A 21,435-nucleotide genomic window follows, 5' to 3' on the forward strand; every position below is an offset into this window, starting at 1 on the left:
CAAAGACAGGGAGAGGTTTCGCCTTTGATTTTAAACCAGACAGGACAAAAGCTGTGGAGAGGACCTCTGTGGGTTTGCAGTTTCCAGAGAATCCTCTTTATTCACTAGTGAGTAAGATTACAAAAAAAAAGGGAGGGGGGAGGAAAAAAAGGAGATTTTAATTTGATGCAAAGTTAGTTTCAATGTTAAAATGTTTGGTAGCTCAAAAGACTCAGAAGAACAAAACAGGAAAGCCCAACGCCAAGTACAAGGACCTTAGAAATAGGGGTGGGGAGGCATTACAACCCATCCCCCCAAGGAGCAAGGGCTCACCCAGACCACATACAAATAATTTACACAAGGTCCCACCCAGAGCCTGGCCTCTAAAAACTCGTCTGCAGCATCCCAAGGTGGCGAGCGGAGGCAGGGGAGTGGGTAGGAAGGGCATCTTTTCTCTGCCAAAAAGCAGGAGGAAAGAAATCCTGTTTTGCACAATGGAACGTGGAGGTGTGCGTGCTCCAGACCTGGCTGGGTAGACCTCAGGCCCAACGGAGACCCTTCCCGGGTCAGGAGCCACTTGACATGGCTGCGGCAGCTGCCATGGAAACGGAAGTGGTGTCATGGAGGACCGGAAGGCAGTCCTTCACTGCTCTGCCGCCAGTTTGTGCTAGTTTGTGGGTTTGATGCAGGCAGCCCCTGACTTGGATGTAAGCAGCTTCTCAACCATGGTGCGGGCGTAGCGCAGGCGGTTGGCCAGCTCCTTGCAGCAGCCAAACTCCTCGATCAGGCTCAGCTTGTAGGTCCGGAAGTCCCGCTTCTCGTTGATGTAGGTGACGGCCGCCATCAGCGGGCAGAGGATGACCTTGGTGTGGTCCTAAAGGATAAAGGAGTCAGGGGCAGAACAAGTGTCAGCATCACTTCTGCTTGGTCTGCTCAGAAAGACTCGGACTTGAGTCCCATCAACTAGTCCCAATGAGGCTCCCAAAACCAGTGGCTGAATGCTGAGTCAAAATCTTTAAGAGAAATACCATTGAATCCATGGGTTTACTCTAGTGTAGATGACTTAGACCATTGAAAAGGTAGAAAAACTATTGAATATAGGTCACACCTAGAAACCAGGTAGAACCTACATTTAATGTATATGTATAGGTATATGAATGTATATGTATATTTAGTAATATTTCTAGAACTCATGTTTGTTTATTGCATGGAGATTATATATATATATATATATATATATATATTACTGAATTCTACGGAATCGGTGCTGAAATTCTAATCATCAAGTAACAACACCAGGGATGTTTCCCCACTACAGTTTTATCAACTAAATGCGGCAACTCCATCCTATGGAATCCTGGGATAGGTAATCTGATCCAGGACTTAGAATTCCTCTGATAGAGAAATTCCTAGTTCAGCAGTTCTCAATCCTGGGTCCTCTGGAAGTGTTGGAATTCAGCTCCCAGAAGCCCCTGCTGCCAGCTTGTGCAATGGTCAAGCATTCTGGAAGCTGAATCCAACAGATTTGGGGGAGCAAAAAAGTAAGAACTGTTGGATTAGCTGACTCTCCAGTCGAGAAACTTCTAAGTACTCCTCTCTAAACTAAAAATCCCAAGACTCCATGGGAGGAGTTGTGCAGTGCGGATACATCCAGGATGTGCCAGGGCAGGTATCCTGAGAGAGCCCTGAGGCCCAGCTGCCCTCTGCCTCCCTCCGTTGTGGCTTTTGGCTTGCTCTGCTCCAAGCCCCACAAGGCCAAGGGGTCTGGAGGACCTGCTCCCGGGCATCACCTGGAAGAAGTTGATCTGCACGGTGCCGTTGCTGAGGTGGAGGATGATGGCGCTGCGGGTGCGGAACCAGGTGCGCAGGTAGGGTAGGCGCGCCAACTCATCTCCCTCCCGAGGGGTGATGTTGGCACCGGCTTTCAGCAGGTGTTCGCTCATGTAGTTTCGGAAATACTTCAGCAGTGTGATCTGCAATTGGGGCGAGGGGAAAAAGGAAGGGACAGGGGGCCACTGCTGGGTTAGTCAGCCACCAACAGAACCAGAACGAGGCTCGACCCACTAGGATTGAAATTCTTTTTGGAGATCAGAAGATGGAGGGATGAGATGAAGGAGCCATCTTTGTGTATCTGATAGGCTGCTGCAATAAGGTGGAAGACGGAGGGGGAGCCTGTCATCTTCTGCTAGAACTGGAAAATTTCACACAACCTCTGTGTATTGTATGGGGGGGGGAGTATAGTAAGTTAGGCTTCTACTGTCAGGCAGATGGGTTTTAGAGTCCTTGTTGGCATCATGGCCAAAGGTTGACAATTCACTAATGGAGTGAAAGAGTCCATTTGTATTAGTGACCATGTTGGATACTTTTTGCAATTGGAGGCTGGGAAAAGATACCAAGGCTGAGGATTGAGTCAATTTTCCTGTTACTCACCTGCTTGTACTGATAGGGATATGGCTCACACTTGCACACTCTATGGTTGCCTTTGTTTGCTTCCACACTATAACACCCTTTAGGAGTCCATCCTCCCTGTGCCTTGCAGTTTTTTGGGGGGGAGAGGGGAACAGGTGCATCCCAACCCAGGGTCCCCAACATTAGTGGAATGTCACTGACCTTTTTGTTGAAAGCATCTGGGAACGAGCGGACGTTGAAGTAGGACTCTGAGCCATTCTGCTCAATGTACTGTAGGTTGTCGCCGTCGTTGTACATGATGAGGCGGGTGGAGTCGTTGAAGAGGACCCCCACGCTGTTGTCGCACAGCTGGTACCCTGTGGGTGGGCAAGGGAGAAGGGACACGCTTCAGAGGGAATACGCAGAGAAGTTGCAAGGGAGTGCCCATGCTCCTGCGCACTGTGCTGAATGTGATTAGTTTTTTTTAAGAAAAGGAGGAATTCAGTACAGTTGCAAATACATAGCAATCATCTAGCAATTTTTTACCATCCTACCCACCACCAGAAAATAACGAGACAAAGAGAAAAAGGGCTCCACAGGACTTGTGCCCAGGGCAAGTGGTCAAATACCCACCTAGGCCATACTTATCCGAGTAATCCACCCACTTGCTGACCCAGAAGATGGGGATGCAGGCTGGATCTTCAGCATCCTCTGGAAAAGAAATGGCCAGTCACTAAAAGGAACCACGCTGGGCAGCAGCAGAAAGGAGGGCTGTTTTCCTGCTTGGCACCATCACCTCCCTTCCCACCTTGTCTGATGGGGACCATTTCTGCAGGTTTGGAGGAATTGACCAGGGTCAGCTGCTGGAGCAGGTCAGCCAGGTGGCAGTCAGTGGGCTGGCTTGGGTCCCGAAGGGCCACCTCCTCCTCCTTCTCGGCCACCTTCTCCAGCGCGGGGCTCTCCGGTCCTGAGGCGGGAAGGGAACCAATGTAAGGGGGGGGGGGCTTCTAGGCCATTCCAGCCGTCCCTGTCCATCCAGAGCTTCAGTGACTTCTGCCCCACGCAATGCCCCCAGAGACCCCTCTCACCTATCTTGACCTCCATGTCATCGTTGTGGAAGAGGCTAGAGAGAAATCCCCATACAACCCCCCTTATTGGCCAATGTGCCTCAACCCTCTTTGGCCCCTCCAGAGTTTACACCACCTTGGTCAGACCGCCTTGGTTGGTCCGCCTTCCCCTCCTTTGCCCCCTGTAGATCGGGCACTGACCCTTTTGCCCACCTTTGTTGACCACTGTGAGGGGCTTCCTGCCACTGGGATCGAGGCCATTGGGGGCCAGGGAGAACCTGGGAGGCATCGTCAGGCAGGTGGTGGGCAGGCGGGCCGGAGTGTAACCCGTGGTGAAGAACTCGTCGTTCAGCAACTCGTCGATGGTGGGCCGGGCGGCTGGGTCGGAGCGCAGCATCCTCTTGATGAGGTTGGCAGCGATGGGGTTGATGTGCTGGAGGAGGAGGAGGCAGGAGAGGGAGATGAAGGCCAAGGAGGTGGGCCAGACAGACAGTGGCATGCACAAAACCAACACCAACACCACCTTGGCCAGGCTCCAGAGCAACCCAGGCAAACACCTAACCACCAACTCCCAGGTCTTCTTTCACTGCCCAGCTCTCCATGGCAATTCTTGTGTCTCACAGCCACAACCGCATAGAACAGAGATGCTATGACAGGGGTGGGCGACTTCAGACCCCAACCACTTCCCCTGCTGTTCTTGTCCCACTGATGTCTATGTTCTATGTCACTCCCCCAGATCTGAGTTTGGAAACCAAGGTGGGTCTAAGGAGAATTACAACTTGGGAGGCTGGTGGGCTCTCCCTCTTTGGAGGTCTCTAAACAGAGGTTGGCGGGGCATCTTTTGGCAATGCCTTACTGGTGCATTCCTACATGGCTGAAGGGCCCTTACGAAAAGCAGATGTACAGAAGTGGCCATGTTGCCATTTGGAGACAGGGGTCTCAGCTGCTGACTGTGATTGTTGCTCACAGCGCCCTTTGGACTTCTTGGCTTCTTCTGCGTTCCCTGTTCTTTGCTCCACTTAGTGGAACAGAGACCTCTGGAGAACCCAAAAGCCAGCATACTTTTGAGGTACTTGGCTTAGCCCTAGGAAAGGTCTCACTCAACTGTGGGGCTCTGGGAAAAGCCTGGCCTTCCTTTTCTTCTGTGCTGGGTTTGCTTACCACTTTAAGCGCTACTGACCTCATGCAAACTGGTCACCATGCACAAAAGGACAAGAGGTAGCTTTAAGACAAGGCTGGTTAGAAAAATACAGCAAATCCCAGCTAGAGTCCCATTTCTCCTTGTCTGACAGTTTTAGGAGTCAATGGGACTCAGTAGCCACCCCGCAGCCCACTGTCATGGGCAAGGTCCGTACCTGCGGGATGGTGTACTCATTGTTCTTAATCCGAATGTATGTCTCTTTCAAACAGGAGGTTTCAAAGGGTGGCTTGCCAACCAGAAGGGTGTACCTGCGCAGAGAAGCTGGACATGAAAACCCAGTACATGGAGGCAGCCAGGGAGGAAAGCTGTGGCACCAGAAACAGACAGAGTGCAACCACTGCCCATCTGAGCTTGTGGCCCCCAAGCTCTCCAAAGGGAAAAGACTAACAAAGATGTTTTGGGGGAAGGGTCCCCTCTGCCACCCTCCACAGACCCACGTACATGATGCAGCCAATGGACCAGATGTCCACCTCAAAGCTGTGCCCCTTCTTGCCCAGGACCTCGGGGGCAATGTAGTTGGGGGTCCCGCAGAGGGTCTTCTTCCGCTCCCCGTCGTACTCCACTTTGGTGGCCAGGCCAAAGTCTCCTGCAGAAGGTAAAAACAATTTACATTTGGGACTAACCAGTTAGGCCCCAGGCAATTCCATTAAAAAAGTCAACGTTTTTTACTTGGCACCAAAATGGGGTCAGGTTTGGTGCCAATGAGTCAAGTCTTCAGTGGCAGAAATTTACATTTTCCTGGGTTGGGATCACACTGGCACTATAGCGCTAGGCGAGGGGCCATGTTTCTGCCCCACGCAATGCCCCCAGAGACCCCTCTCACCTATCTTGACCTCCATGTCGTCGTTGAGGAAGAGGTTGCCAAGCTTGAGGTCCCGGTGGATGACCCGGTTGCTGTGCAAGTACTGGCAGCCCAGGATGATCTGCCGCAGGAAGTAGCGCACCTCCGGCTCCGTCAGGGCTTTCCGGCGCTTGTGCAGCTCCAGCAGCGACTGAGCGGGAAAGAGAGGCAGGACCAAGCCTTGGAAGGTGCCCCAAAGAGAAGATGGGGACCTTCCTCGGTGGCTGCTCCAGGCCTTCCACTTCCAGAAGGAAGGAACTGACTGCAATGGACTTCCAACTGGTGAGTAGAATTTTACTGAATGTACTCATGGACAAGTCTAGAAATTGGGGTCAAAACCCTAAGCCGACTCATCCAGGGGTCAGGGCAAGTACTGTATCCGAACTCTTATTTAATAGTAGGCACCATATATATAGTGAAAGGCAAGAGTTTAATCTGCCCTGGAAGCACTGGCCCCTCTGACTCTTCCATCCGCCCAGCCTTTAGTAAGAGCCAGAGAAGTGTGACCCTCGCCTTATCCACGGGGCATAGCAAAATCCATAACTTTGGCCCCAAAACGTGTCCTCGATTTATACACGAGGCTGACTTATAGTCGAGTACAGACGGCGTGCTCCGTCTTTTAGGATGCGTCTGCATTGCAGAATTAACTCTCATGGCTCAGTGTCGTGGAGCTTAACCACCTCTGTCAGAGAGCTGTGGTGCCATGGCAAACTACAAGTCCCAGGATTCCATGGGGTGGAAACACAGCGGCTCAAACGCCAGTGTTCCTGCAGCGAAGATGCAGCCGAGGAGAAGAGGAGGACACAGGCCTGCATTTGAAGGGGCAGCGGAAGCACTCTGCACGTGCCCAGGGTCCACCCAGACCCAGCCACTCACCCCAAAAGGGGGGGGGGGGAGGAAAAAGATATGTGTGTGTGTGGGGGGGCTCTTTATGCCCAGGTCTCCCATCCTTGGCTGTCCTCCTGCTCAGACTGCAACCCCCATCATCCCCAGCCTGGCCTGGGCCCCTGCTTTGGCCCCCAGGGCTGTGTTTCTGGGGCTTTGAGGCTGAGCACCCCCCTTTTAAGCCCAGGGCTCCCATCCTTGGCTGTCCTCCTGCTCAGACTGCAACCCCCATCATCCCCAGCCTGGCCTAAAGCCCAGCTTGGTGCCACAAGGGCTCTGCTTCTGAGGCTTCGGCTTTCCTTTTGAGACCCATCCCTACCTATCCCTCCTGCTGGGAAGCTGGTCTGCTCAGACTGCACCCCCCATCATCCCCAGCCTGGCCTGGACCCCTGCTTTGGCCCCCAGGGCTGAGCACCCCCTTTTAAGCCCAGGGGCCCCTCCTTGTCTGGACTGCAAGCCCCATCATCCCCACTGCCCCTCCCAGGGCTGTGCTTCTGGGGCTCGGAGGCTGAGCACCCCCTTCTAAGCCCAGGGGCCCCTCCTTGTCTGGACTGCAAGCCCCATCATCCCCACTGCCACTCCCAGGGCTGTGCTTCTGGGGCTTCGAGGCTGAGCACCCCCTTCTAAGCCCAGGGGCCCCTCCTTGTCTGGACTGCAAGCCCCATCATCCCCACTGCCACTCCCAGGGCTGTGCTTCTGGGGCTTCGAGGCTGAGCACCCCCTTCTAAGCCCAGGGGCCCCTCCTTGTCTGGACTGCAAGCCCCATCATCCCCACTGCCCCTCCCAGGGCTGTCTTTCTGGGGCCTACCCTCCTCCTGCAGAGCTCCAGGAGCACGAAGACGAAGTCGCTGTCCTCGAAGAAGCCGTGGAAGTGGACGACGTGCCGGTGGCGGAGGCTGCGGTGGATGGCGATCTCCATGGACATCTTCTCCTTCTGCGGCGCCTTCAGCAGCAGCGCCTTGGGCACCACTTTCCCGGCCAGCGCCGCCGGGCTCCCGGGGCCCGAGGCGCCCTCCGCCTCCTCCTCGCTCAGCTCGTAGCACCGGGCGAAGCCGCCCTTGCCCAGGAAGCGCCCCACGCGGAACCGGCGCCGCGAGCGAGGGTCCAGCACCAGCTCCGGGACCGAGGGCACCGAGGCCTCCTTCCGGGAGGAAGAGGCAGCAGCAGCAGCAGCAGCACCGGAGGACGGGGGCAGAGCGGCCCGGGCCTCGGGGGCCCGGACGGAGCCTCGGGCGGCGGCAGAGGCACTCATCCTCCCTCCGCCAAGGAAGAAGGAAGAAGGAAAGGGGAGCCTCCCTTCGTTCTCAGTCCAAGGCTAGGCTTCGGCTTCGGCTTCGGCTTCGGCTGGGCTCCTGCTCCCTTCCTCCTCCTCCTCCTGGGCTTCTTTTTTCAAACGGGGCCCCGCGAGCGTTAGCCTCCGGAGCGAGACTCCTATTGGACACAGGGCCGTTTAAACTTCCCACCCGCGCGGGGCATCACGGGAGGCAGGCAGCCAGGGAGGGAGGGGCAGGGAGCGGAGCGGAGGAGGAGGCAGGGAATGAGAGAGTGCCACCTGGGACTCAAGGCTTCCCCTTCTCTTGGGAGAAGGGCAGCAGAGAAGGAAATCATCACCATCATCATCACCACCATCACCACCATCATCATCACCACCATCACCATCACCACCACCACCATCATCATCACCACCACCACCATCATCATCACCATCACCACCATCACCATCATCATCACCATCACCACCATCATCATCACCACCATCATCATCACCACCATCATCATCACCACCATCACCATCACCACCATCACCACCACCATTATCATCATCATCATCATCATCACCATCATGGATGTTCATCAGCAACTTAGCTTTCTGCTTTGGGGACTACAGCACCCAGCATCCCCCAGCCAGGGATTCTGGGTGCTGTAGTCCAGAAAACGTGGAAACCGCCCCCAGGACTATGCTTAATGCTAAGAGCCCTGGCCAAGGACTTGGAGGCTCTGCTTCTGGGAGGCTCCTCCTGGAACTCAGGCCCTCCATGCCCGACTGGTCCCTGGCAGAGAGCCCTCTCTCCTCCTCCCGCTCTCGGAAATGCCAGCTGCCCAGCAGGAAGCCATGGCAGCCTGGGCTCCTGGAAGTGGAGAGAGGGCCTTGGAGAACAGGGACGTAGCCAAGGGGGGGTTCTTGGGGTCCGGACCCCCCCTTCCATTAGAAAAATGAATGGTGCATGCTGCTGCGCCTCCGTGCCCAAGCCCCATTATAATGGTGGCACTTAGTCTGGACCCCCCCCCTCCTAAAATCTTGGCTACATCCCTGTAGAGAAGAATGCCACTCGGTGACCCCTGAGGGAGGGATGCATGCGCCCAATGCGCAGGGGCCAAAAGGAGCATTGGGCAAGAAGGAAGGCTGCAAGAACATCCCTTTTTAAAAGGGGTGTTTAACTCTCTTTAAAATCCCAGGAGCCTCACTCCCAGAACACCGTTTCTCCGGGGTTTCAAAGGGACAAAGGGAACATCACACCCCATTTCTGGCCAAAGGCAGGTGTTTGGGGAACGCTGGGGTCACCCTGCATCAGGGCAGCACCTGCTGTGTTCGGCATCCCCCACAGTCCCTCCATGAGGCACCTCCAACCCAGTGGGGATTCGAACCCTGGTCTCAAGCTGTAGTAGCTGTGTCTAGCCAAATAATAAACTTGGTTTATTTTACACTTCTTTTTCTCTTTAATAATTCAGTTGGCAGCAAACAGGAGCCATGCCTATTCCTCAAGGGGCAAAAGGCAATCTGTGCTGCTTGTGCACTGCAACACAACTGGCCTGTTTTCACAGGCAGCTCACAGACCAAAAGGGTGTGTGTATATGTGTTCTTGTGTGTGCATGCTCCCATTGTACAGCACTGAAGCCGCTACGCCGCGCTGGCTCTATCTAACCCAGATCCGTCCCATTTCTTGGCAGAGGCAAGTAATCACTTCCAAAGTACTTGACACACTTTTGGAGGATTTTAATTTGTGTACAGGAAAACACAAAAAGACCAGACGGAGGCTGTGCAGTTAGTGGCAGTTACTATCAGATGCTTCTGGGTTTGGAGAGCCCACAGCTGGTTAATGTGTGGCAGAGCTGTATGTGCCATGAAACACAGGAAACGGCAGGCATACATCCCTATGAACCCCTGCAGCCCAACAGAACCCTTGGCTGGAGCCTGGCATTTGGAAAAGGTGAGGACAAGGAGGTTTGGTGGCAGGCGTTAAGCCCTCCACAGGTCACCCGGCGCTGTGCCTCTTCCCTTCATCCCATGAAAGAGTGGCATAGCTGCTGCCAACAAGGGAAAGAGGCTCAGCCCAAAGCACAACTTCCAGGCCAGCAGAGAGCGGGGACTTGATTTCACCCTCTACAGCAGGGGCAGGACTGCATTGCCCAGCAGCCCCCTAGCCAAGCGGTGAAGGAAGCTGGGAGCTACAATCCAACATCAGCAGCAGGGCTGCAGGATCCCCATCTCTGCTGCAGAGGACAAAATTAGGCCAAGGAACATGGGTTGGGAAGGGGGGACACAGAGGAACTGCTGCCGCCCTTTGCCTGGAACACAGGCTGCTCTGCCACCCAGTTTTTGCATGCATTGGTCCCAGCTGGTCAATGGTAGGCCTACGCCATTCAGCAGCACAAGGGGAAGGGGGAGATTAGGCACCACAATGTGGGTTGGTGAGGGGGATGGACCATGCATCTGGCAGAGCCTTCCTCTCAAGTCTTTGATTGGCTGCCAGCAGAACTCCTAGGAGCTGGCAGAGCTCAGTGGCGCAGCCATGCCAGAGACAGGGGGGTCCTTAGTGCTCTTTCGAGGCCCATGGGACGCAGAGTGCTAGACCTGAGTGAGGGGCAGGAACTTCTGGTAGTAGCTCTTGGTGACGTCAATCATCAGCTCTTGCGTGCATTCGGGGAGTTCTCCGGAGAAAAGGCCTGGAGATGGAAAGAGAGCGTGAGCATCCCATCAGGGCCCAAAGGAGCATCTTCTGTTTGCAGACAGCTGGGAACTGGCCCACATTGTTTTATGGGTTGCTTCCCTCATGCCCCACCCCTTGACTCCCCTTCCACTTTACCTGGGCAGCCTGAAAAGACCGTGAAGGGCGGGACCACCGTTTCTGGGGGCAACACTGTGTTGTCAAGGATTTTGCAACAGTCCTTCAGGACGCACCGGCGACCCTAAAAGGACACGGCATAAGTCAGCACAGAATTCAGCAACTACTCTGCACACTCGCGCTTCAGGGCGGAAGCATAACAGACTTTATGCCAAACACACAACAAAGAAAGGTCTCTGTGTTGCCAAGCAGACCACCAACCAAGAAACAAAGAGCATGCCAGCTTGTCATTTCTGTGTCAAGCCGGATAAGCTGGCCAGTGTTTAAGGTGCCACAGGTAAACACCTGGAAGGATCTCAGAGGGCCATAATACCTGCTCACAGAAAGAAATTGCTCCAGAAAACCTTGCCATATTTTCCCCATTCCTGCCCAAGAGAGCACATGCAACGAAGCTGCCGCACTTACAATGACGCAGTTCTTGCCTATGTGGACGTAGGAGCCGATCTGGGCTGCGTTGACGACACAGTCCTCCTCGATGAAGACGTGGTCTCCAATGTGCAGCGGGAAGAAAGCAACCCTACGGAACACATGGGGCAAACTTGTGTGAAATTCTGACAACGGGTTACTGCTTCCCCCTGGGCACAGAACCAAGACCTGCTTAGGATCAATGCTTAGAAAGTCTGGGATAGTAAAGGCCAGCATGTAGGTACCAGGCAAATGTGCCTGGGGAGGCCACTCCGCACATGGAGTGCCGCCCTGAAAAGACGCTTATGTCTTCTAGCCATTTCCCTCATTTGGTGGGAACATCTCTTCAGGGGGATACCATTGGGGGGAAAAACCTCCAACAAAGAAATCCAGAAGCCTGAGGATAACACTGGGATTATCAGACATCCTGCATGGCAGAATGGGGTTGGACTAGAAGGCTCTTATGGTCTCTTCCAACTCTGTGATTCTGTGACTAGAATATTATATGTCTCTGGAGGAAGCCCGGCTCGCCCCATTTCACCCGGCTCAAAACGACTCTTACCCCTTGCTGAACTTCTTGAAAGGCGGACGGATGACGCTTCGGCTTTTCACCACACAATGGCGTCCCACCCTGACGTTGGCCAGGTCCCCTCGGATAATGCAGTCGTTCATGACGATGGTCTGGAGAAAGGAAAGAGTTTACAAGCGGGACCCAAACCACCACCGTCCAGAAGGGTAGCGCCTAATGGGGAAAACCCAGGTACATTTGCAGTGCTTTATAAGCATAGCTTAGTAACAATAATGAATTTCTTGCAGCTCCAGACTGGTGTGTATATGTATATGTGTGTATCTCCACAGAGAAGGGCCGCCGCTCACCTTGCCATTGAGGACGATGTTCTGGCTGCCGCAGAGGACAGACTGTCGGCTGACTTTGTTCCCGGACGCCTGAGGAAAGGGAGGAAGGTAAAAAGGCTTAAGAAGGAGGCATTCAAGCACCACGAAGGCGGGAGATGGGGGGCCTTTGTGGGACGCCCCAAGCGCCGCTCCCAACGCTCTGCATAGTTAGGAGCTTTGGCTTTCGCAAACACCTCCTAACCCTGGTTCTGGGGCCACCCCACATTTCAGTTCCCAGAATGCCATAGCACTGAGCCAGACTAGGGCTGCATCCACATTGTAGAAATAACCCAGTTTGGTACCGCTTTCCAGCATCCTCCGCTCTGGGCCTACAGCAAACTACAACTCCCAGAATTCCATAGCCTTGAGCCAGATAGAGTTAAACTGGTGCCAAACCGGGTTATTTCTCCAGGGTGGATGCAGCCTGAACCATACATGGAATTAAGGCTCCACTGCAGAAATATCCCAGTGTGACACCGCTTGAGCAGCCATGGAATCCTGGGAACTGTAGTTTTTGTGGGACGTTCGGCCCTTTCTGCCTCTCTGGTGCTACAAATCCCAGGATTCCCTACTTGGCATTTAAACTGGGCGACTCCTGCAGTGCGGATGCAGCCCAACAAGGGGCTCAGGGTTGTGCTTCATGTTCACAACAACCCTGCGAGGAAGGCTAGGGATGCATCCACTTTGCTATTTTGACAGCCCTTTAACCGCCCTGGATCAGTGCTATGGAATCCTGGGATATGTAGTTGGGCGCTCTCTGTCACAGAGCGCTGGGGCCAGGACAAACTACAAATCCCAGGATGCCTCAGCGTAGAGCCCTGGCCTTTAAAGCGGCGTCAGAGCGGGGCCCTCACCGTCTCGATGTACTCGGACTTGTTGTAGAGCATCTCGCTCAGCTCCATCGTCGGAGCGGCCCAGGAACCAGGCTTCTCCCTTGGAACCGCCTTCCCCGCCGCAGCGGCCAATCGGGGCAACCCAGGAGCTCACTTCCGGTGACAGCCGAGACCTACTTCCGCTTGAGGGGAGAAAAGGCCGCTCCTTCCCGCCCGTTTCCATGGTGACGGCGTCTCTTTGGCCGGCCGGGCCGGCGGCGCGCGTGCGCAGTGGCTAAGGGGCGGGGCGTCGCCGGGGGGCGTGGTTTTGGCGGGAGGCGCTGGGAAATGGAGGCTCCGCGGGGAAAAGCCCCTCTGGACCCGGAAGAGAAGGCCCAGGTCAGGCGCTAGGAACCCCCATCATCCTCTGCTTGGCTGGGGATGCTGGGAGCTGCAGTTTGCCCCAAAGGGGACTTGTCCTTCCAATGCAGAGGAAGCCTGGGAGAGATAAGGCCCATTATTGGGCCAGGCTGAGCCCCCCAAGTGGAGCCCCCAGGCCCAGAAGCAGCATACCCATCATCCCCAGGCCTCCAGGCTTTCACTCCAAGCCCCAGCTCCAGCCTCAAGCCTGGGAGCCAATGTGGGGCTTCAAGCACTGGGCCTCTTGTCCCTCCCACACTTCGGAAGAGCCTTCTCAAAAGCTCTAGAAGGGTCCCAAACGCACTGCAGAAATAACGAACCAGTTTGAGACCGCCTTCGCTGCCCTGGCTCAGTGCTATGGAATCCTGGGATATGTAGTTCATTGTGGCAGCACAGAACTGCCGTTCCCAGAATTCGCTAGCATTGAGCCAGGGCAGTTGGAAGGGGTCTCAAGAGGGATTGCTTCCGCAGTGGGTTTGGGACCATGGGCCCTTCCGCCTCAAGCCCATTGCCAACGCCTTTGCCCTTCCCTCCAAAGTCGGGTCAGTGGGTCATCTTGGCCAAGTCCGGTCCAAGTCAGGCCATTGGCGTGGCTTAAGCCCAAGTCAATGGACTCAAGCCTACATTAGGACTCACCGACTCAAAATCAGAAGCAGTGTTGTGTGGTTTTATAGCAGTGCAGCTGTGAAAGGCCTTGGGATGATAGACCAGGCTGAGATAGCTAAGGTTCACAGTGCTGCAAATGAGCTTCCGGAAGTTACCCCAAGCCCCCCGTTTTGGCCGCTTCCCTTTGGGGTGCACCGCAGGAATAGAAAGCAGTTTGACACCACTTCAACTGCCGCGGCTCAATGATAAGGAGTTCTGGGACTTGTCGTTTTGGGAGATGTTTAGCCTTCTCAGCCAATGAGTCGCAGTGGCACAACAAAGTGCAAATCCCAGGATTGCGTAGCATTGAGCTTGGTAGTTAATGCAGTGTCAAATGGCATTGTGCCCCAAGTGCAGATGGGTATCATTTGTGAAATGGGTTGCGATGACTGTTTTGCGATCTCTCCCTTTTTTTAGCTGAAGGAAAAGCTGGCCTTTTTGAAAAGAGAGTACAGAAGGACATTTCACAGGTTGCAGGTGAGTGAGAGCAATGTCTCTTAACTTCTCCGTTAGGTAAGTTGGCGGTGCTTTCTAGGCACTTAGGCCTCATGCACAAGGTGAGGCAAAATAGGGTCTAAAACCCCCTCTTAACTGTGAATCGCTGCTTCTGTCCCCACCCCTGTTTTTGCTTCACAGCGCGCTGAAAGAGCTGAGAGGGTAAAAACCTACGTCAAGAGAACAGTGGCAGAGCAAAACCTTTTGCTTATACAGGAGGAGAATGAGAAGGACCGTGAAGGTAACTATCTGAAGACAGAGGTGTGGGCTTTGACATACTGTCCTTATCCACAGTTCTGTGGTTGTCTGTCTCCTATTATCTGTGATGACACTCTTCTGTATTTCCCTTTGCAGGATCTGTCAATGGCCAGACAGCACTGGTAGCCTCTGAGGAGGTCCCTATCAGTACCTGTCCGACAAGGAGCCCTGGGAAGACACCATCCATCACCTTCAAGCCTGAACCCGAGGTTTTCAACCAAGAAGATGTTTGCTTGCTCTCAACTCCTGTTTCCAAATGTACCGGTCGGGACTGTAGAAAAGTTCTCTTTGGTCCAGTGGAAAAATGGGCCCATCTCTCAGAAAGCAGAACCAGAGCACAACGGAGGGCAACCTTGCCTTTGGAAAAGAGAGCAGAATCTGCCAGTGAGGCACTTTGCGGAGATGTTGGGTGCCAACCAGAACAGGAGGCAGGTGCCAGCAGTGGGGGTTCTCAGTCGCCAGTCTTTAAGAGGAGAATCAGCAGCATTTGGGAGGCCATGCCAGAGTTGTCAGTGGCCACAACAGATGGAAGCAGCTGTGAATCGATTCCTTTGGTGCTACGTCCAGAATGTCCACAGGAAGCTCCCGCAAAGACTAGAGATTCCTTTCCATTTCCTTACCCTCTGTCCTGCGAGAGCCAGGTGCCCTCCCTTAGCCCTCCCTGCCATCAGAAGACATCTGTTAGCTCTGAAAATTCAGCCAGAGAGAACACCCCATCACAAAAAGACCTACAAAACGGCAGGAAGGGGGCTGCCCTGATGGAAGAGAATCAAGCACAGTCAGGAGAGGAAAACTCAGATCTCAGGAGGTTTGCAGTGAGCAGTCAGGATTTGGAAGGACATGGCACCCCCCTTGGTGTGCCTGAGGGTGGCATGTATGAAGAAGGAAGCCCAGGCAAGGAGCCTCCGGCCTCAGGCTTCTGCAGCGGAGATCCTCCTTCCACCAAATCAAGGGCAAAGGGTTTAGGGAAACCGCTTGAACCTGAGTCTTCCCTCCTGGAAGAACCGCTTCCTCCCGCTGCACCTGCTCAGAAGGTGCTGAGCTCTTGTACGGTGGTTGAGGGTCTCCTCTTCCCTGTGGAGTATTATGTGAGGACCACTCGGCGAATGTCCAGCCGTCAGAGCGAGGTCAACTTGGAGGCCGTCATTCAGAGCCATCTGGGGAGAAGTAAGAAAGGGCAGAAAGTCACACAGAAGGAGAGGAACACAGAGCTTGTTTTGTCCTCCCAAGAGGCAGTAGGAAGTGCTGGCCCACCGAAGGTTGTTCCTTTCTCAGCTCCTGCTGCTTCTCCTTCCTTCCAGTCCTCTTCTGAGAGTGCTGCTTCCAACAGAGGCTTGGTTCAGAGTGAGGGGTGCCTGCAGATCAGGAGAAAGAGGAGACCAAGAGAGAGGTCTCATTCCTGGGCCTTGTCCACCCCCTTGCAAGATCCATTGGAGAACTCAGAGGTAGCAGATGGTTCTTTCATCTCCAGTAAGTCTCAAGGAAGGGAAGAAGTTGGCCCAGGCAGAGGCAAGGCCACGGAGACCCCTGTGGTGGATAGTAGCAGACGGAGAGGCAGGAAGGGACCAGGAGAGGGCAGAAACCATGAGGCTGAGTTAGAAACAATCCTTAGTTCTCCCATTCTCCCAGAAGCTGATCCTGCTACTGGCTTTGAGAAGGACCTGGAAGAAAACTGTGAGAGGCTTCTTTGGGAGAATAACCCCTCTCAACAGACTGGAAGTCTTCCCTGTCACAGCCAGAGAGGTGAAGCATCCCCTCTCCAGTGGCTGCCACCTTCTAACCCAGACCTCCAAGAATTCTGCTTACCAGAAGATGAATTTGGTCTCCTGAAATCAGAAAAACTCAAGACTTGTGCTGTGAAAGAGCCAGAGAGTTTGACTGCTGAGGGCCAACCATTTGCCAGCGAGGCTGGTCCTGAAGAATCAGCACCAGGAGAGAGCTTCAGAGATGCTGGCACATCTGCTGCACAAGAGACTTTAGCTGCCTCACAGCTTCCTTGCCACTTGCACCAGAAAGATCTTTCCTCAAATGAACTGCTCTTCTCGCCAGCCCCAGATGGTGTTAGCTGCCCAATGCGGTCCCCACTGCCTACCCCAGCTTTCCCCATGGTGGGGACCACTCCAGCTTCCCCGGCTTTGCCTGCTAGCCAAGTCTCTCCAGATGTGTTTTGTGCTTCCTCTTGGCAAGCAACAGCTGGTGATGGAGGTGAACCTGGGACCTTGGCGGAGGCTTCTCCCTCCTTCCCAAGAAGTGGCATGAGGAGACAGCGGCTGCAGAGTCAGTGCAGAGCCAGTTGGCCAGCTGAAGAGGAACTAGAGAGCCTTGAGGAAAGACTGCGGGGTTCCAGTGAATCCCCCAAACAGGTAAAATGGAGGGGAGCTCCACCTGCTGATGCTTCCTTCAGAAATGTGGAGGGCTATGGAAAGGCCTTTGTCTCTGTCCCAATACCTGTCAAGCACCTTAATCTCTGTTGATTTTCCATCACAGAACGAAGGGGAGGTGGAGTGCCTGGTGGAACCATCACTGGAAGGCATCCTGGGAGAAGGCAAATTGCAAATGACTTCAAAACTCAAGGTAAGAGGTGAATAAAGTAATAATAATAATAATAATAATAATAGGATTTATTTATATGCCGCCCAATCACTGGGAATCTGGGCGGCTTACAAAAGAGCGGATAATAGACGGTTAAGTGACAGGAAAGGGAGAATGGATGGATGATTAGGCTGAGATCTCATGGTTCATAAGGCTGAGAACTCTGCTACCTGTGAACTGCATGCAAGCTCAATCTCTTTTTCTATCCAAAATGCCACTTTTGGATGAAAATGACTCTGTGGGACACAATTTAGCATACATGCACTCTTCCATCCCCCTCCCCAGACCAGCAGCAAAAAAATGGGCCATCACCTAGTGTCCATGTCTTTGGCTGACTCCCGACAGTCCAACATGGCAAGAGTTCTCTGCAGGTCAGGTGGGTTTGCAGGGGACGGAATTAATCCCACTCCTTTCCTCCCCCACTTCTGGTGCTTGTTTTCAATAGAGCTGCTCTGGTTCCTCCTTCGTGGATGTGGGCACCGTCTGGTGGGAAGCGGCAGACTTCACTGCTCTGTGTGTTTTGACAGCCAGCGAGACATCCGTTTCCCTCTGGAGGCAGCTGGATGACGGTCACTGGGCAGTCATGCACACCTGGCACTTCAACAAGGTAGAAGGCACCCTCTCTGATGTGGCTGAAACGGGTAGTGATTGTGTGTCTAAACAGAAGCAATGGCAAAGGAAAGGAAGAAGGCTGCAGGGACTCTGGGAATGGACTTATGGGCCTTGACCCTTTTGCAGTAATTTCTGCTTAAGAGTGGTGATGAAGACTGGAAGCGTGTCTGATCTCCCACTCCAAACTTGAAGGCACAGTATGTGCCTGACCTACTTTGGAGCATTTTGTGTATATGCTGGCCTTTGTCCCAATGCTGCCTGGATGTGCCCCTCCATCTTTACTCAGGGGTGATCAGTTCAGTTCTTTTTCAGCCTGAAAATAACGTACCACGAATTATATCCTAGAGTAGTGATGGCGAACCTATGGCACACGTGCCAGAGGTGGCAGAGCCCTCTCTGTGGGCACATGTGCCGTCGCCCCAGCACAGAGTTTGCCAGAGTTTGTTACTAGAAAGCCAGAGGGACACGGCACTTTGCAATAAATAAGTGGGTCTTGGGTTGCAGTTTGGGCACTCGGCCTCTAAAAGGTTCACCATCACTGTCCTAGAGGAATGTAATTATATAATATAATGTTAACTACTTTCAATGGAGAATTTATAAAGTCCCTCTGTGCAAAGGAAGTCCTTCCCCAACTCCTTTCTGCCAGGGATGGGAATCATGGCACCCTGTCACTGCACTCCAGCAACCTCTTGAACATCCCAGATTCCCAACCCTGTTTTATGCAGACTGTTTTCAGATTAGAGATTAGGGGAACATGGGGGAGGAAGAGGAATTGCCACTGAGTTCTAATTCTGCTGTTCTGTTTCTCTAGGTTCTAGTCATTCAAATCATTCCCCTGCCGGGGGTCCGCAGCCTAGTGTGTGTGGCTTTGGGATCCCTGGAGATTGTGGAGATACGGTGAGTTATCAAACGGAGTGGCATTGTTACTGGTGTGTCTACCTCAAGCAAATGTCCTCCTTCCAAGTAGTCACTCCTGGGCTCAGAGCAAGAGACCCGCTAACTTCTTTTCTTCTGCTAGGTTTTTGTTTCATTCTTCTGAGGGTGACTCTGTTACACAATTGTCAGTCAAAGCAGGAAAGATAAAAGCTGTTCTTGGCCTGAGGAAGAGGAGGCTAGTCACCAGCTGCGGCTCCCTCAGAGACCAAGAGGTGGAAGTCGCCTCCTTCTCAGAGCTGGGAAGGTGAGAAGTGAGACTGTGTTATACCATGAGCTCCTGTGGAAATGAGTACCTTGCAAGGTGGCTGAGAAAATGGTTGAGGATTCTGGGAGTCCAGGGTTCAGCCCTAGAAATGCTCTGGGTATCCTTGGGCAAGTCACTCTCTCAGCCTCAGGAAAGCAAAGTGTCTGAGACTCCTGTTGACACTCGTGATGGCTTTTTGCAGGAGCAACGAGAGACAGACTTTGATGCCTCCTGAAGAGACCATATTGGCTTTTGCAGATGTGGAAGGGATGCAGGAGGCTTTGGTTGGCATGACAGCCACGAACTGCCTTGTCGTCTGGTAAGATTGTCTGAAATTAAGTAACTCAATAGCATGCTTCTATTAGCGGAAGACAGATTTGGGACCAAAATTACAGATTTTGATATTAGCAGTGGGCAAGTCGAGGGTAAAATATAGAGGCATGTAACAAAGGATGAAGCAAAGGAAAAGGATGCCAAAGAGCTTACAAAATTAAGGTACAGCACTTGTGTTGACCATGGATCAGTCAACCCAGTTTTGGGGGGTGAATTTTTTGGATAAAATTTCTAGACTTATATATGAGTATATACAGTAAATAAGGTCCTGTTATTCCCTGTAGCTTCTCCATGCTGCCTCGAGGGGGGTCTGCATTTAAGAGGCAGGGATTTCTGTTTCCAGGATGCCTTCAGTAACTGCTGCTCCGGCGTTTTCTTGCTCAGTGACAATGGAAACAATAGCGTGTGTTTCTCCCTTTCCAGGAACTTGGCATCTGGGCAGCTGCTGAGGAAGATGTCTGTGGGCTGCTCCTACCCTGCCTCTGTCTGCCACAGAGCCTATGCTGACTTGGTACGTCTTCCGAAGTGGGATGGACACAGGATAGGAGAGCTGGCTCTATAGACCTGGGCTCTTGCTGCCCCTCTAGCCTCCTCCTCAGCTGCGGTTCATTTCCTCAGTCATAGCAGTGACCTTTTTGTGTGGATTTTCTTCCTTGGCAACAGGGCCTCCTGTTTGTGGTCCTGAGCCATCCGCATGCCAAGGAGAGCAAGGCCTGTGGGATCCCTGCCTTCCAGGTCATCGCCATCAACCCCAAGACAGCCAAGAGTGCAACGGTGACGTCGTTGTCCCTTCCACTGGGCAGCGAAGGAAGGCAAGTCTGGGCATTGGGAGCCTGGAGAATTTAGGGGTGTCCCTGCAGGCTTAGAGGGCTGCCGTAGTGCAGCTGTCAGTCATATATTATTTTTTATTTATTTCATTTATTTATGGTATCTATACCCCGCCCTTCAGCCCTAAAGGCTATCAGAGTGGCTTACAGTGATTATTTTTTAATTACACGGCTCCCTGCCCTCAGGCTTGCAATCTAAGAGATTATGGGGAATTGTATTTTAGTGTATTTTAATGCTTTTTAATATTGTTGTAAGCCGCCTCAATGTCATTGGAGAGATGGGGTATACTTATTATTATTATTATTATTATTATTATTATTATTATTTTCAGCTGCAAGCTTCACTTTCCGCACTCCATTCTAGATGGTGATGATGGCAACCATTCTTTAATTTTGGCCCTAGGTACCTGGAAGGCGAGGTGAGGGATGCTTCTGCAGCGGCCGTGATGACGTCTGGAACCATTGTGGTGTGGGATTTATTTTTGGGGAGGTGCATGGCTGTGCTGCCCCCCAACTCTGAAGGGAAGTGGTCTCTGGTCAGGTGGTCAGTCACGGACACCTGTTTGCTTGCCGGGCAAAACGATGGCAGCGTTTACATCTACAGCTACACACCTCACCTGCGCTCTCCCTGAGGGACATCCTCCGGTGGGAAAGAGGTCCTCCGGCAGGATTTCCTGCACCGAGAAGGAGGGCTTGTTGCCCCCAACTGGATCCATTTCCTTGAGAGACAGGGCATTCTGGGATACATCCACTCCGCAAGCGCCAGAAAGCTTCTTCTTCTGCTGCTGCTTCAGACCAGGGCAAACTGAAGAACTGATAGCTGAGGAAGTGACTGATAGCTAGCTCACCTGGAGCATTGCCTCTGGAGTCAATGGGGGCTTGTGCCTTGTGCAAAATACTCTAAGGTTTGCCTCTTCCTTGAGGGCTTGTGCCTTTGAGCTGATAAAAAAACTTTTTGCATTGTTTTAAATGTGCAGTTCTATTAAAACCCCAACTTTAAACATGAATGGTTCTCGGCGTGGGACTTTTCTGTCGGGGAAGACAAGGGGCAAGGGCTCAGTCTTGGCAAGTGGTCTGAAGGCTGGAGAGGAGGAGCCTGAGAGGCCAGGGTTCAGATCCTCTTTGAGCGCCTCCTTGGGAGAAGCCACAGTCGCTCAGCCCCAGGAAGCGCTGAGGAAATCTGGTCAGGGAAACAGACGCAGGCTATGATTACATACCATAAGGAATAAATAAAAACAAAAACATTATTACTGCTATTGCTATTATAAGAACGCTTCCACGGCAATTATTCTCTGAAGACGCCAAAGAAGCCGCAGAGGCAGCTTCTTCCAGAAGATGGCCTTCACAGAGCCCCCAAAACCCCACGGAAAGCGGGGCATTCATTTGTAGGCTGCTCTTTTCCAGGAACTGGGACTCAGAGAGGCTTCCCAGCATTGAAGGGGCAGGATCATTAAAAACACTGGCGGAAGTGCATTAA

At 53.0% G+C, this 21,435-nt stretch overlaps 3 protein-coding genes across 4 annotated transcripts; 1 reads left to right on the forward strand and 2 right to left on the reverse strand.

Annotated features, from left to right (window-relative positions):
• Window positions 1-52: 52 nt before the first annotated feature.
• Window positions 53-7,695, reverse strand: LOC149306166 (serine/threonine-protein kinase PLK1-like). The gene is made up of 10 exons (XM_089539840.1): window positions 7,170-7,695; window positions 5,459-5,627; window positions 5,077-5,221; window positions 4,790-4,883; window positions 3,648-3,867; window positions 3,176-3,334; window positions 3,001-3,078; window positions 2,590-2,744; window positions 1,770-1,952; window positions 53-853 (listed from the first exon to the last, which is right to left on the reverse strand). Exons 1-10 carry the CDS (start codon window positions 7,611-7,613, stop codon window positions 647-649), a joined length of 1,854 nt encoding a protein of 617 aa, XP_089395966.1. The 5' UTR covers window positions 7,614-7,695; the 3' UTR covers window positions 53-646.
• A 1,646-nt stretch (window positions 7,696-9,341) lies between these two features.
• Window positions 9,342-12,781, reverse strand: LOC149306167 (dynactin subunit 5). The gene is made up of 6 exons (XM_089476981.1): window positions 12,639-12,781; window positions 11,767-11,835; window positions 11,453-11,571; window positions 10,891-11,002; window positions 10,447-10,549; window positions 9,342-10,306 (listed from the first exon to the last, which is right to left on the reverse strand). Exons 1-6 carry the CDS (start codon window positions 12,684-12,686, stop codon window positions 10,209-10,211), a joined length of 549 nt encoding a protein of 182 aa, XP_089333107.1. The 5' UTR covers window positions 12,687-12,781; the 3' UTR covers window positions 9,342-10,208.
• Window positions 12,782-12,924: 143 nt separating this feature from the next.
• PALB2 (partner and localizer of BRCA2) lies at window positions 12,925-20,957 on the forward strand. Of its 2 annotated transcripts, none has more exons than XM_089476979.1 (12): window positions 12,925-12,995; window positions 14,079-14,138; window positions 14,298-14,397; window positions 14,511-16,777; window positions 16,902-16,988; window positions 17,452-17,613; window positions 18,430-18,515; window positions 18,637-18,798; window positions 19,001-19,117; window positions 19,555-19,642; window positions 19,795-19,943; window positions 20,362-20,957. In XM_089476979.1, exons 1-12 carry the CDS (start codon window positions 12,945-12,947, stop codon window positions 20,588-20,590), a joined length of 3,558 nt encoding a protein of 1,185 aa, XP_089333105.1. In that variant the 5' UTR covers window positions 12,925-12,944; the 3' UTR covers window positions 20,591-20,957. The 2 variants fall into 2 exon arrangements, with proteins under 2 accessions (XP_089333105.1, XP_089333106.1); XM_089476980.1 differs by having other exon boundaries at window positions 20,291-20,478.
• Window positions 20,958-21,435: the final 478 nt, after the last annotated feature.

This window comes from Sceloporus occidentalis, unplaced genomic scaffold (assembly GCF_023333645.1).
Source record: "Sceloporus occidentalis isolate IW3139 unplaced genomic scaffold, rSceOcc1.0.p SCAF_10, whole genome shotgun sequence".
NCBI classification, from domain to species: Eukaryota; Metazoa; Chordata; class Lepidosauria; order Squamata; family Phrynosomatidae; genus Sceloporus; species Sceloporus occidentalis.

Bases quoted from the DNA above. Each gene is read 5' to 3' on its own strand.
- LOC149306166 (XM_089539840.1), bottom strand. From the start codon at position 7,613: ATGAGTGCCTCTGCCGCCGCCCGAGGCTCCGTCCGGGCCCCCGAGGCC. The intron at 5,628-7,169 runs GTAGGCCCCAGA...TTTCCCGCTCAG, and splicing joins TGGAGCTCTGCAGGAGGAGG to TCGCTGCTGGAGCTGCACAA. The intron at 854-1,769 runs GTGATGCCCGGG...TTTATCCTTTAG, and splicing joins TGCAGATCAACTTCTTCCAG to GACCACACCAAGGTCATCCT.
- PALB2 (XM_089476979.1), top strand. From the start codon at position 12,945: ATGGAGGCTCCGCGGGGAAAAGCCCCTCTGGACCCGGAAGAGAAGGCC. The intron at 14,398-14,510 runs GTAACTATCTGA...TTCCCTTTGCAG, and splicing joins GAATGAGAAGGACCGTGAAG to GATCTGTCAATGGCCAGACA. The intron at 16,989-17,451 runs GTAAGAGGTGAA...TGTTTTCAATAG, and splicing joins AAATGACTTCAAAACTCAAG to AGCTGCTCTGGTTCCTCCTT.
- LOC149306167 (XM_089476981.1), bottom strand. From the start codon at position 12,686: ATGGAGCTGAGCGAGATGCTCTACAACAAGTCCGAGTACATCGAGACG. The intron at 11,003-11,452 runs GTAAGAGTCGTT...TGTGTTCCGTAG, and splicing joins TTCAAGAAGTTCAGCAAGGG to GGTTGCTTTCTTCCCGCTGC. The intron at 10,307-10,446 runs GTAAAGTGGAAG...TTCCATCTCCAG, and splicing joins GGTCTTTTCAGGCTGCCCAG to GCCTTTTCTCCGGAGAACTC.